The sequence below is a fragment of the Mustela lutreola genome (assembly GCF_030435805.1).
Source record: "Mustela lutreola isolate mMusLut2 chromosome 5 unlocalized genomic scaffold, mMusLut2.pri SUPER_5_unloc_1, whole genome shotgun sequence".
Classification (NCBI taxonomy): Eukaryota; Metazoa; Chordata; class Mammalia; order Carnivora; family Mustelidae; genus Mustela; species Mustela lutreola.
The window spans coordinates 43,034-56,257 of record NW_026709258.1 but is presented as its reverse complement, the minus strand read 5'-3'; the positions used below and the strand labels follow the sequence as shown (position 1 = coordinate 56,257).

At 33.8% G+C, this 13,224-nt stretch overlaps 1 protein-coding gene across 1 annotated transcript; it reads right to left on the bottom strand.

Moving 5' to 3' along the window:
* Window positions 1-11,055: 11,055 nt before the first annotated feature.
* Window positions 11,056-11,989, bottom strand: LOC131822534 (olfactory receptor 2M5-like). Its single transcript, XM_059158833.1, is given in 2 exon segments — window positions 11,056-11,614; window positions 11,616-11,989. Coding segments are annotated over 2 exon segments (933 nt in total).
* Between the last annotated feature and the right edge of the window lie 1,235 nt (window positions 11,990-13,224).

The following is a 13,224-nucleotide window of genomic DNA, read 5'->3' as shown; positions in this document are numbered from 1 at the left end:
TCAATTTCTACTATTCACCATATTAAACAACAAGATATTATTTTCACCAATAAAAAAATCTGATTTTGTTATGTTGTTATTCTTTAAATAGTGACTATCAATTGTTACTTAATCAAAACATTTAACAACCACTGGTCTAGAACCTAAGATCTCCTCTAGTGAAATATTCTACAATCTTAAGATAATTAAGTGTCAAATCTAAATAATTAAATGCTTTCACATTTCAGCTGGTAACCTCGTTGATTTTTGTTCATTTTTGTTCTAATTTTACCACTATTTTGGTATTCTGACATCACATTACTTTTAAAAATATTTAATTTAAATTCAATTAGTCAATATATAGTGCATCCTTTTTAAAAATTTTTTTTTTCAGCATAACAGTATTCATTATGTTTGCACCACACCCAGTGCTCCATGCAATCCGTGCCCTCTATAATACCTAACACCTGGTACCCCGACCTCCCACCCCCAGCCCCTTCAAAACCCTCAGATTGTTTTTCAGAGTCAACACATAAGAAGGGAAATAATCATGATTAGAGCTGAGATGGATGAGGTAGAAACCAGAGATACAGTAGAACGTATCAATGAAACTAGAAGCTGGTTTTTTGAAAGAATCAATAAGATCGATAAACCATTGGTGACACTAATCCAAAAGAAAAGAGAGAAATCTCAAATACATATAGTACATCCTTAGTTTCAGGCACAGTGTTCAGTAATTTATCATTTGTGTATAACACCCAGGGCTTATCACATCACACCATCATCCCCTCTAGCAACCCTCAAGTTGTTTCCTATAGTTAAGTGTTTCTCATATGTTTTCTTCCTCTCTGATGACTTCTCATTTAGTTCTCCCTCCTTTACCCTATGATTATATGCAGTGTTTCCTATATCCCACATATGAATGAAACCATATTATCATTTTTAAAAAATTGAAATGTGATGTCAGACTAGTGTATGAGATACCACCTTACACAAGCCTGACATCACATGTCAAAGTTGTGTTATTTTTTTTAACTGTCATATGAGTTGGTTGATGGGGTAAATGAAATCTAACATGCCATACCTTAATTCTGATCCTTTAAGCACAGATTTTTCATCAGAATATCTCTGTTCTTTTTCAGATTCCAAACTGGATGGAGTGACGAGATGATGAACAATAATTCTAATGTTATTGCTCAGTGAACCACATGGATGGGGCATGAATATCCATGGAATATTGGGTGGCTAGACCAGATATGATACTTCCAGGAACAAATAAAGACATATGGCATGATGGCTCTTCTCCAAGAGGCAGTAAAGAAATAGAGATTCAGATATTTTCCCAGATAAAGATTTTTTTGTTTGTTTGTAATTTATTTTGTTGGTTTATTAAAGTATATTCCATATAGTCCAACTCACTGACTGGATGATAGTATTTGCACTCACCTTTTTTAAAGATTTTATTTATTTATTTAACTCAGAGAGATATCACAGGTAGGCAGAGAAGCAGGCAGAGAGAGAAGGGGAAGCAGGCTTCTCGCTGAGCAGAATGCCTGATATGGGGCTCGATCCCAGGACCCTGAAATCATGACCTGAGCCAAATACAGAGCCACCCAGGCGCCCCTTGCACTCACCTTAATTACACAGTGTAGTTGGAATAATAGGAAGGACAGGCTTTAGTTCAAGGATATACATATAAAAATTAGGACCAATCTCTTGGAATGTGTTTTGTTTGTCAGAATGTTTCACATAAGCATAGGGGTTATTTTCTTTAGATAACAGAAAAGTATGTATAAATGTGTTTAAAGCATTGTTTTTTGAATTGAAATTGTTTAGAATTCTGTGTCTGGAACGGTGTGTGTGTGTGTGTGTGTGTGTGTGTGTGTGTGTGTAAGCAGGCATTTATATGTGAGATGATTCATTTGCTTGTATGTAATTTAGATGACCTTCCAAACCTTTATATTCCAGTTAAGTTATTTGCACTCATTGTTAAACAAAAAAAGAACAACAAAAAATTTTGTATACCATATTTGACTGGAGAAGCTTAATATTTCCATTTATCATTGTAAAACCAAAGACAGTTTTTAAAAATAATTTTTGTATATAACATTTACTTGTATGGGATTTTGTCTTAATAACAAAAGTACACTGATTTCTTTAAATTTTTTGAGCACTGGGGCACCTGGGTGGCTCAGTGGGTTAAATTCTCTGCCTTCAGATTGGGTCATGATCCCAGGGTCCTGGGATCAAGCCCCTCATCAAGCTTTCTGCTAGGTGAGGAGTCTGCTTCCCTTCCCCTCTCTCTGCCTGCCTCTCTGCCTGCTTGTGATCTCTGTCTGTCAAATAAATAAATAAAATCTTTTAAAAAATAAATGTTTTGAGCACTGGGTATGGTGTATAAACAATGAATTCTGGAACACTGAAAAAAAATTAAAAAAAAAAAAGTTTTTAAACCTGGGGAAGTAGATTTGATTCCCATTAGACATAGAGTTTTCTATTTCCTTGCATTTCAGGAATTTTTACTGTCTGTGCAGAAATGGGAACATTCCAATTCTATGAAAGGTAGATAAAAGGAACAACTGTTATAAGTGAAGCTCCGAATCATATCATAAAGTAAAATTCTTTATGGAATATATGTACAGGAGAATAGTATACAGGGATACTATTTCTGTTATCCATGGTTTATAAATGTAATATCATACTCAATGAAATCAAAATGGAAAGACAAAAAGTTCTAATATTAGTATGAATTTTCAAGAAGTATCCCTACAATACTGTCATTTGTGCTCAGTTGTGCCTGAAATCCTTAGGGTTCTTGCATGGTGTTCATTGCATCTCTAATTGTGGCATTTGCGTGCCTGTTTTGACCTTCATGAAGATCACATATTTGACTTCTCCTTGAGGCTAATCATTGTACTGTGACAAGATTAAATAATAAGATGCTGGATTAAAATGAGCACTGTGTTGTCAAATCCTTGTTAGAAATTGACAAAGAGCAGAGGAAGGATCTAAAAAAAAAAATCAAGTTGTGCCTCAATTATTTTGAACTCACATTTGAGAGTTGCTGTGTTGTCCCTCCCACAGCCAATATTACTGGGTAAAAATAGCCCAGATTATGCCTGTGGTTTATTTTCTGGACAAGTATCTCCCATTCAAAGTGTAGAAATAATCTGAGAATTATGAAAATACAGGGATCCCAGGACAACTTAATCCAAAATGCTAGGGATAGGCATATGTATTCCTTTGAGTTACTGTTTTTGTATTTTCTGAGTAAATGACCAGTAGTTCAATTACTGGATTACCAGAGCAGCATTATTTATAATAGCAAATTATGGATGCAGCCCAAATGCCCATTGTTTGATGAATGAATAACTAAGTGATACACATACATATGTGATACAAATACACACATAAACACGCACACACACACACACGCACACACACACACACACACACAGGAATATTATTTATCCATACAAAATAAGGAGATCTTGCCATTCATAACAACTAAGAACAAATCCAGTTTATACTAGTACAACAAGCTCATATTCCCTTCTCCTTGTCTTAAAATAACCTCCTGACATCAGGGGCTGAATTTTGCCTTGTTCTGGTGCTAAGTCACCACGCTAAAGTGAACAGAGGATATATGTTAAATACATATGTACTCAATGCTTATGCATGATCGTTCCTCATAAATAGTCATAAGTTTCTATGCCCTTTTAATGAATATATACATAATCTCAATCTCTTTGATTATAAAAATATGTATTTTCTCCCCATTCAGAAAGGCAGATTTGAGTCTTGCTCTCCTCTCCTCTTTTTGACTGATGTTGTTACATTTAAATACATACATGCCAGTTCATGGCAACTGGCATTCTACTCTCCATTGCTATATATTTGACTTTTTCCTAGTTTTATTAAGATATAATTGATATATGACCCTGCAATTGCACTCCTGGGTATTTACCCCAAAGATACAGATGTCGTGAAAAGAAGGGCAATCTGTACCCCAATGTTTATAGCAGCAATGGCCACGGTCGCCAAACTATGGAAAGAACCAAGATGCCCTTCAATGGACGAATGGATAAGGAAGATGTTTTCCATATACACTATGTAGTACTATGCCTCCATCAGAAAGGATGAATACCCAACTTTTGTAGCAACATGGACGGGACTGGAAGAGATTATGCTGAGTGAAATAAGTCAAGCAGAGAGAGTCAATTATCATATGGTTTCACTTATTTGTGGAGCATAACACATATCATGGAGGACAAGGGGTGTTAGAGAGGAGAAGGGAGTTGGGGTAAACTGGAAGGGAAGGTGAATCATGAGAGACTATGACTCTGAAAAACAATCTGAGGGGTTTGAAGTGGCGGGGGTGTGGGAGGTTGGAGTACCAGGTGGTGGGTATAATAGAGGGCATGGATTGCATTGAGCACTTGGTGTGGTGAAAAAATAATGAATACTGTTTTTCTGAAAATAAGTAAATTAAATAAAAAAGATATAATTGATATATACATATAGAACAATGTATTAGTTTAAGATTGCAACATGATTATATTATATATGTATGTGTAGAGAAATGTTGCCACAGTAAATTTAGTTAACACATCCAATAGTTGAATAGTTACCATTTTTTGTTACGGTGAAAAATTTTAGGATTTACTTTCTTGGTAATTTTCAAATATACAATAGAGTATTATTGACTATAGTTACCTTGGTGTGTGTGACAACTTATAACTACAGATTTGCACTATGACTACCAAACACTTAACCCCCAACTCCTTCACCCACATCTCTGACAACAACTAATCTGATATTTATCATTGTGAGTTTTTAAATTAATTTCACATGTAAGTAATATCATGCAGAATTTATCTTTCTCTGATTTATTTATCTTAATGTAATTCCCTCAAGATTCATCTATGTGATGGGAAATGGCAAGATGTTTTCATGGAAAACAAATATTGCATATCCATTTTATTTTTAATTGAATTTAATACATTTAATTTTAATTGAAATATGGTTGACATAACAATGTTACATTATACATATACATTTCAGATACACAAAATAATGAGTGAATATTTCTATATGTATGCTATACTAACTACATGTAGCTAACTCTACCTTGCATTAATGACTTATTTGTTCTATAACTGGAAGTACATACCTCCCACACCCCTACATATGTTTGCCTATAACTCTACCACCAGCCCTTTGGCAATCATCATTTGTTCCCTCTATTTCTGGGTCTATTTCTTCTTTATTTTGTTTGCTCATTTGTCTCAATTTTAGATTCCACATATGAGTGAAATTGTATTATATTTGTCTTTAACTTATTACACATAGTGTAATCCTCTCCAGGGACAACCACATTGTTGCAGATAGCAAGCTCTTATTTTTTTATGGCTGAGTAATATTCTAGTGGATATAGGTATATAGGTATATATACCTATATATACTTATATATAAATAAATACATGTTTACTCAGTGCCTACACCCAATGCCTACATCTTTCCTCATATTCATAGATTTCTCTGCCTTTTTCTTCAATATATACATATCAACCTCTGTTTATAAAAATATGTATATTTGTATAAAAATATATAAAAATACATAAATAATACATAAAAATACATACACAAACATATGGAATATTATATATATAGTTATCTCAAATTATGTATTAATATATGATATCATATCATATATTATATTATTGTATTATGTTATCTATTATGTATTACATTATATATAGTATATTGTATTTATATACATTTATATAATTTTATATATACTATATATTATATCATATATATCCTCATATATTATATTATATATTATATACTATACTGTTATTATATATTATATTATATTATATCATATATTATATCATATTATATATTATATTATCATCGTATCATATATTATTATATCGCATATATCATATATATAATGTTATTATACATTATATATCATACATCTACACATGTATTGTTATATTATATTATATGCATTATTATATTATATATTATATATATATCCACATATTATATATTATATATGTATATTATGTATAGTTTGTATATATGTGTGTGTATGTGTGTGTATATATATATATATATATATATATTCACATATTAATCCATTCACCTACTGAAGAACACTTAGATTGTTTTCATTTCCTTGCTTAAATAGCTCTAAGTGGAACTGTTTGATCATAGAATTGTTAATTGTTTGATCATGGAATTGTTTGATCATAGAGTATTTCTATTTTTATTTTTTAATTTTTTAAATTCACATCCAATTAACAAAGGTAAAGTACATCATTGGTTTTCCATGAATGTTCAGTAATTCTTCAGTTGCATGTAACACCCAGTAGTCATCACGTCACTGCCCTCTTAATATCCACCACCCAGTTATCCCATTTCCCCTCCCACCTCCCTTTCTGCAACCCTCAGTTTGTTTTCCAGAATCAAGTCTCATATGGTTTGTCTCCCTTTCTGATTTCTTAGTATTCAATTACCCCCACCCCTATTTTCCTCTCCAAGATTCCTTATGTTCCACATATGAGTGAAACCATATGATAAGTATTTTTCTCTGGATGGCTTATTTCACTTAGCATAATCCCCTCTAGTTCCATTTATGTCCTTGTAAGTGGTATGTATTCGTCCTTTCTGATGGCTGAGTAATATTTCATTGCATGTATATACTACTTTTTCTTTATCCATTCATCTATTGAAGAACATCACATTTCCTTCCACAATCTGACTATTGTGAAAATTGTTGCTATGAACATTGGGATGCATGTGCTCCTTCTTTTCACTGCATCTGTATATTTGGAGTTAATACACAGTAGTGCAATTGCTGGGTCATAGTGTAACCCTATTTTTAAACATTCTTTAGAAACCTCCATACTGTTTTCCAGAGTGGCTGTATACCTTGCATTTCCACCAAGAGTGTAAGAGGGTTCCTCTTTTGTCACGTCCTCATAAACATTTGGTGTTCCCTGTCTTGTTAATTTTATCCATTCCGACTGGTGTAAGGTGATATCTAATTGTGGTTTTGATCTGTATCTCCCTGATGGCAAGTGATGTTGAGCATTTTTTCATGTGTATATTGGAAATTTGTATGTCTCCTTTGGAGAAGTTTATGTTCATGTTTTCTGCCATTTTTTTGACTGGGTTATCTGATTTTTTGGGTGTTGCATTTAAAAAGTTTTCTATAGATCTTGAATACCAGTCCTTTATCTGTAATATTGTTTCCAAATAACTTCTCCCATTCTGTAGGTTGCCTTTTCCTTTGCTGTGCAGAAGCTTTTTATCTTGATGGAGTGCCAAAAGTTCACTTTTTATTTTGTTCCCTATGTCTTTATCTCTTATTATTATTTTTATTATGTTATGCTAGTCACCATGCAGAATGTTATTAGTGTTTGATATCGTGTTCCAAGATTCTTTCCTTACATATAACACTCAGTGCTCCATGCAAATCCATGTCATCCTTAATACCCATTCCCAGGCCAACATATACCTCTCCAAAACCCTCAATTTGTTTATTGGAGTCCACAGTCTCTCATGGTTTATCTCCCTCTCCAATTTTCACCCCCTCAATTTCCCCTTCCTTCTCCTAATGTCCTCCATGCTATTCCTTATGTTCTACAAGGAAAAACATATGATTATTGGTTTTCTCTGCTTGTATCATTTTACTCAGCATAATCTCCTCCAGTTCCATCCATGTTTATGCAAAAGTTGGGTATTTGTCCTTTCTGATGGCCTATATCTTCCTTATCCATTCATCTGTGGCTCTTTCCACTTTGGCTATTGTGGATATTGATGTTATGAACACTGGGGTACATATAGTCTTTCTTTTCAATTTATTGTACTTTTTGTCCTATTGTCTCAAGTCAGAGAACCATCTGAAAGGGTTTTTTTTTTAATTTTTCAGTTATCTACTGTGTCCTGTCTGCTTCATTTTAATGTCCATTCCATTTGTAGCATCTCCTAGTCTCTGGGAACCTGAAGTGGTGGTTATGTTGTCTCTTTTGTAAAAGCTTCAATTCATTACTTCCTATCCCCATAAAGTTCTAATTTTCATCTTAAAATAATAAATACACAAACAAACAAACAAATAAATAAATATATAATACAAAATTTTATTTTCATAGTGTACTTACTAATGTGATTGACTTTTTAAAAATATTTTATTTTCTTGTTTATTTATTTATTATTTATCCATTTATTTAATTGATAAAAAGAGAGAGAGGGCATGAAGACAAGTGGGGAAGGGCCAGAGGGAGAAGAAGAAGCAGATTCCATGCTGAGCAGGGAACCAGACACAAGGCTTGGTTCCAGGACCCTCAGTTCATGACTTGAGCTGAAAGCAGCTGCTTATCTACTTGAGAGATCCAGATGCCCAATCCAATGCCCAATTATATATATATGTTTGAATATATATATACATATATGTAAAATTTAGTGTTGTACTCAACTGATGAATCACTGAACATTATAAAAAATGTTTTACTTACTATAACTTGCTTAATTGAATTTAAATCAATAAATGAGCATTTTATTTATACATAGAAGACATTTTACGTTGCTCTACAACAAAATATATGTATGTTGGAGAGCTGTTAACTAGAAGAAAGCAATTTAAAACCATTGATATCGGAATGGATATAAATGAAAAAAACATGATTTAATTAGGACTAAATCATAGTTCTTTTAAACGATATGTACTTAATTATTTCCCTTAAAGGACTAAGTTACAGTATGGAATGGTGTTACTCCAATATTAGTGGGACACAAACACATAATCTAAACTCCAGGATTAGTGCCTTCCCAATCCATCTGGAAATCCATTTGCCGTGAATTACACAGGGTTAAAGTGTTCACTTCCATGAGTTACATATGAAATTAAAAGTCAAACATAAACAATATACTTTAAAAACACATATTATACAACAGAAGCTCATCAAATAGGACTATCTTCCCTCATTGAGTATTTCTCCCTTCTTTTCTAGTGTCATCTTTTAAATACAGTCTTATCTGTGGATGCCCTTTGGAGCACCAGAGCGTTATGACACCACCAACTCAGTGGTAACATCGCATTATAGTATCTATTAAATGACACACTGCTCTTATTTGAGATGGCTTTGAGATAATTTTTTATTTTTCAGTGAAGTGAGATTTTGACTCAGTTTTAAGGATTCTCTCAGCCATTCCTGTAGGAATTCTGAAAGAGCCATGTTTAATATTGTCGACACAGTTGAAATTTGACAAAATGATTTTAACTTTTCCAGAACTCAGCTTTGTATCTCTGTAATATAAAACCAATTGATGGCTTCTGAGATATTTAAGGGAGAAGCTGTTAGATTGTTAGTTCCCCTTCTGAGTGTTTCCTATTCATTAGAAAACTGGCTTTATGTTATTTCATCATTTTTAAATGATGTTATTTATTTATTTGACAGAGAGAGAGAGATGAGAGAACGAGAGCAAGCAGGAGGTTCAGCAGGCTCCCAGGATGCTGGGATGATAACCTAAGCTGATGGTAGAAACTTATCCACCTGAGCCACCAAGGCACCCCTATTTTGGTCATTAAAAAAAAAAAAAAAAAAGGAAACGTGTAATAAGTTCCTAATGTTCTTTTTCTTATTTTTTCAGTGTTCCAAGATTCATTGTTTATGGACCACACCCTGTACTCCATATAATATGTAGCTCCTTAATACCCACGACTATGCTCACCTAACTCTGCACCCTCTTCCCTCCAAAACCCTCAGTTTGTTTCTCAGAGTCCACAGTTTCTCATTATATAGCATATTTTCATTTTTTTGAAGTTTTTCAACATTTGGAAAGCTCTATAATGCCTCATGCTTTAAATTTTATTGGTTATAAATATGTTCACTCATTCATAGTTTTATACCACAAATCTGAGTCTTTTTTCTTTATTTTTCCTTTGTCTTTACTCTGTGTGCTCAAAATTTTTAAATTATGAATTATTCAAACCTAAGGTTTATTTTTCTGCTATCTTAAAAATAACATTAATTTTTGCTAGTCACCTTAACCCATTCTATTACATATATTATAAGAGATCAGGAAACTTTAAGACTGGGATATTATTTTCAAGGCAAGTCTAGAAAATTAGGTCAGTAATTACACTGGTGACTTACAACCCTTGGTAAACAAGACAATCACTAAATGGTCTGCTTGTCAGATTCTTAAACTCAATTTAACAGATTCTAATTCTGCTAATCTGAGATGGGCACAAAATTGGTATATTTTGTGAAGCCAGCAAGTTATTCCAATGCAAGTGTCATAAATCCACTTCTTGGAAGCACTGATGTATAGTGAAGACTTTTTTTACACCAGTAAGAGGAATTAATAGTACTATTAGAGATATAGAGGAAAGAAACACTGATAAATTTATCTAATTCCTGGTGATTTAGGGGTGGCTGGGTGACTCAGTGGGTTAAAACCTCTGCCTTCAACTCAGGTAATGATTTCAGGGCCCTGGGATCGAGCCCTGCATCAGGCTCTCTGCTCAGGAGAGAGCCTGCTTCCCTTCCTCTCTTTGCTTGGCTCTCTGCCTACTTGTGATGTCTGTCAAATAAATAAATAAAATCTTAAAAAAATAATTCCTGATTATTTATAGTCATGCCCATTAATTAACTTTATCAGGGAATTCTCCTGAGGTATCTGCGTGCTTTATTATTATTATTATTTTTTCATTTTAGGGATGCAGACACTGATCTTTTTTCATGGTATCAACATGACACTGGGAAATACTAATGTGCACTTTACCATCAAGAGTGAACCATGAAGAGAATTGATGTACACAGTTCTGTGTCCTTCATCAGAACATAATCTCGGACAATCAGAAAGAAATTTTAAGATGGAGAAAGGAAAATATAAACACTCTTTTCCTTGCAGATAAACTCAATAAAGTGAGTTGACTCTTTCAGGATCTTGAAGGGATTATTTTTATTATTATTATCATTATTATTTAACTGACAAAATGTCCTTTTGCTGGTTCATCTCTATTTTGACTATGGATGATAGTGAGATTTCTGCCATTTACCTGAAGGACTGACATTTGCCCATTAACTTTTTCAGTGCCCTTAGAACTTCCTTTTTCCTAAGACTGTAGGCAAGTGGGTTTAGGAGGGGAGTGAGGACAGTTTCAAACAGAAAGAAGCCCTGATTCAACTTTGGAGTCTTGGCAGATCCAGGTCTCATGTAGATACACATGCCTGGACCAAAATAGAGACACACTACACAGAGATGAGAGGAACATGTGGCCAGAGCCTTGTTCCTGCCTTCTGGGGAGTTCATTCGGAGTACAGAAAGGAATATAAGAACATAGGAAGATGAGATAAAAGACAAGTGCAGCAGCAGAACAAAAACGCTTGTTATCACCACTGCCTTTTCATAGGCTGAGATATCCTCACAGACGATCCTAAGCACAGCCATGACTTCACAGAAAAAGTGGGGAATCTCTCTGGGGCTGCAGATGTTAAAATGCAAGATAAAAGTAGTCTGGCCCAGGGAAGTAAGTGCCCCTCCAGCCCAAAACATGGTGATCATCTGTGAGAAAACCTTAGGGTTGATGATGACTAGGTATGGAAGAGGATCATATAGCCACATAATGATCAAAGCACATGAGAGTTAGGATGCATTCTGCAATGTCCACAGCTAGGAAGAAGAAAATTTGCATCCCACAAGCCTTGCATGATATGCTGTGCCATCCGGAGAAGAAGTTGGCTGCCATTTTTGGGACAATGCTGGAGGTCAAAGTCAAATCCATTAAGGAGAGCTGAGTGAGAAGGAAGTACATGGGGGTGTGGAGATTGGAATACAACCAAATGAAGAGGATAAAAATAGTGTTGCCAGTGAAGGCAACCATGTAGACCAGGAGAATGATGAAGACCATGGATGTGATATATTTAAATTCAGAGAAGAAGCACAGGAGAATGAAATCTGTGGTTTCTGTCTCATTCCCACTCATCATGACCCTTTGTAATGATAACAGGCAGATAAGAGATTTTTAAAAATATCATAGAAATGAAGCAGTTTCTTATTAAATTTTAAGAACAATGGCAAATATAAAAATAATCACCCATAATGACTTGAATTAATTCTTACTAATTTTCTATATTTCTTATCCATGATTTAATGTACTTTTAGAAACCAGAGTATACATATTAAAATGAATTCTATCAACTTTATGTATTAGAGGTCATTTTCATATATTAAAAGGAACTGTACTGCTGTAGTAAACTGAACTGCTATAGTTTCTGTTTTTGTTTGTTTGTTTTTTACAATTTAAAATATGACCAAGAGATTGTAAGTCACAACTTCAAACTGCACATTATCCCATTTTTTTTCTATTTTAGAAAATCATGTTATTCCATTCTCATCCTTTTAGAGATTTCCTTAGTAATATTTTGAAGAAAAATTTACCCTTATTTCCAGGTCATATATTATAGACTTTATTTGGCTATAAAAGATTTGCTAATTTAATTTATAGAAATATTTATTTTTATAATTTCAAAACACTTCTACTTAAGTCTTTTGGCTCTGAACATTAGAATTTAAGGGAAAATTGATCATTATGATTGTACTTTGTGTTATACACATTTATGATAATTTCAGAATCTAATCTAAATAGTTGTATTTTCTATTCAGGGAAAACACTTACTGTAATTGCATGATCTGTAGTAAATTCAGATGATCAATGTGGGAAAACGTTTCCTTCTATGTGATTCTGTACGGTTCTTGTTGTTGGAGTTCTTACTATTCTTTTTTTTTAAAGGTTTTTATTTATTTATTTGACAGACAGAGATCACAAGCAGGCAGACAGGCAGGCAGAGAGAGGGAGAGGAGGAAGAAGGCTCCCTGCAGAGCAGAGAGCCCGATGTGGGACTCGATCCCAGGCCCCTGAGATCATGACCCGAGCCGAAGGCAGCAGCTTAACCCACTGAGCCACACAGGCGCCCCGAGTTCTTACTATTCTTAACTATTAGCTACAGCTATTATGCCATTGATGGGTACAGGGAAAATCCTTAGGGCTCCTTTCCCTCAGATTTACTGTTTTATTTTTCCTTTTTAGACTATCTTAGTTATATTTAATCTTATTCCCTGATACCTATAAAATGCTTTAAATATCTGCACAACTCTTGCTGAGTTTATTATAAGATGGAACACACTCCATTGACTCAAATGACCTTGTTAAAAACCTGATAA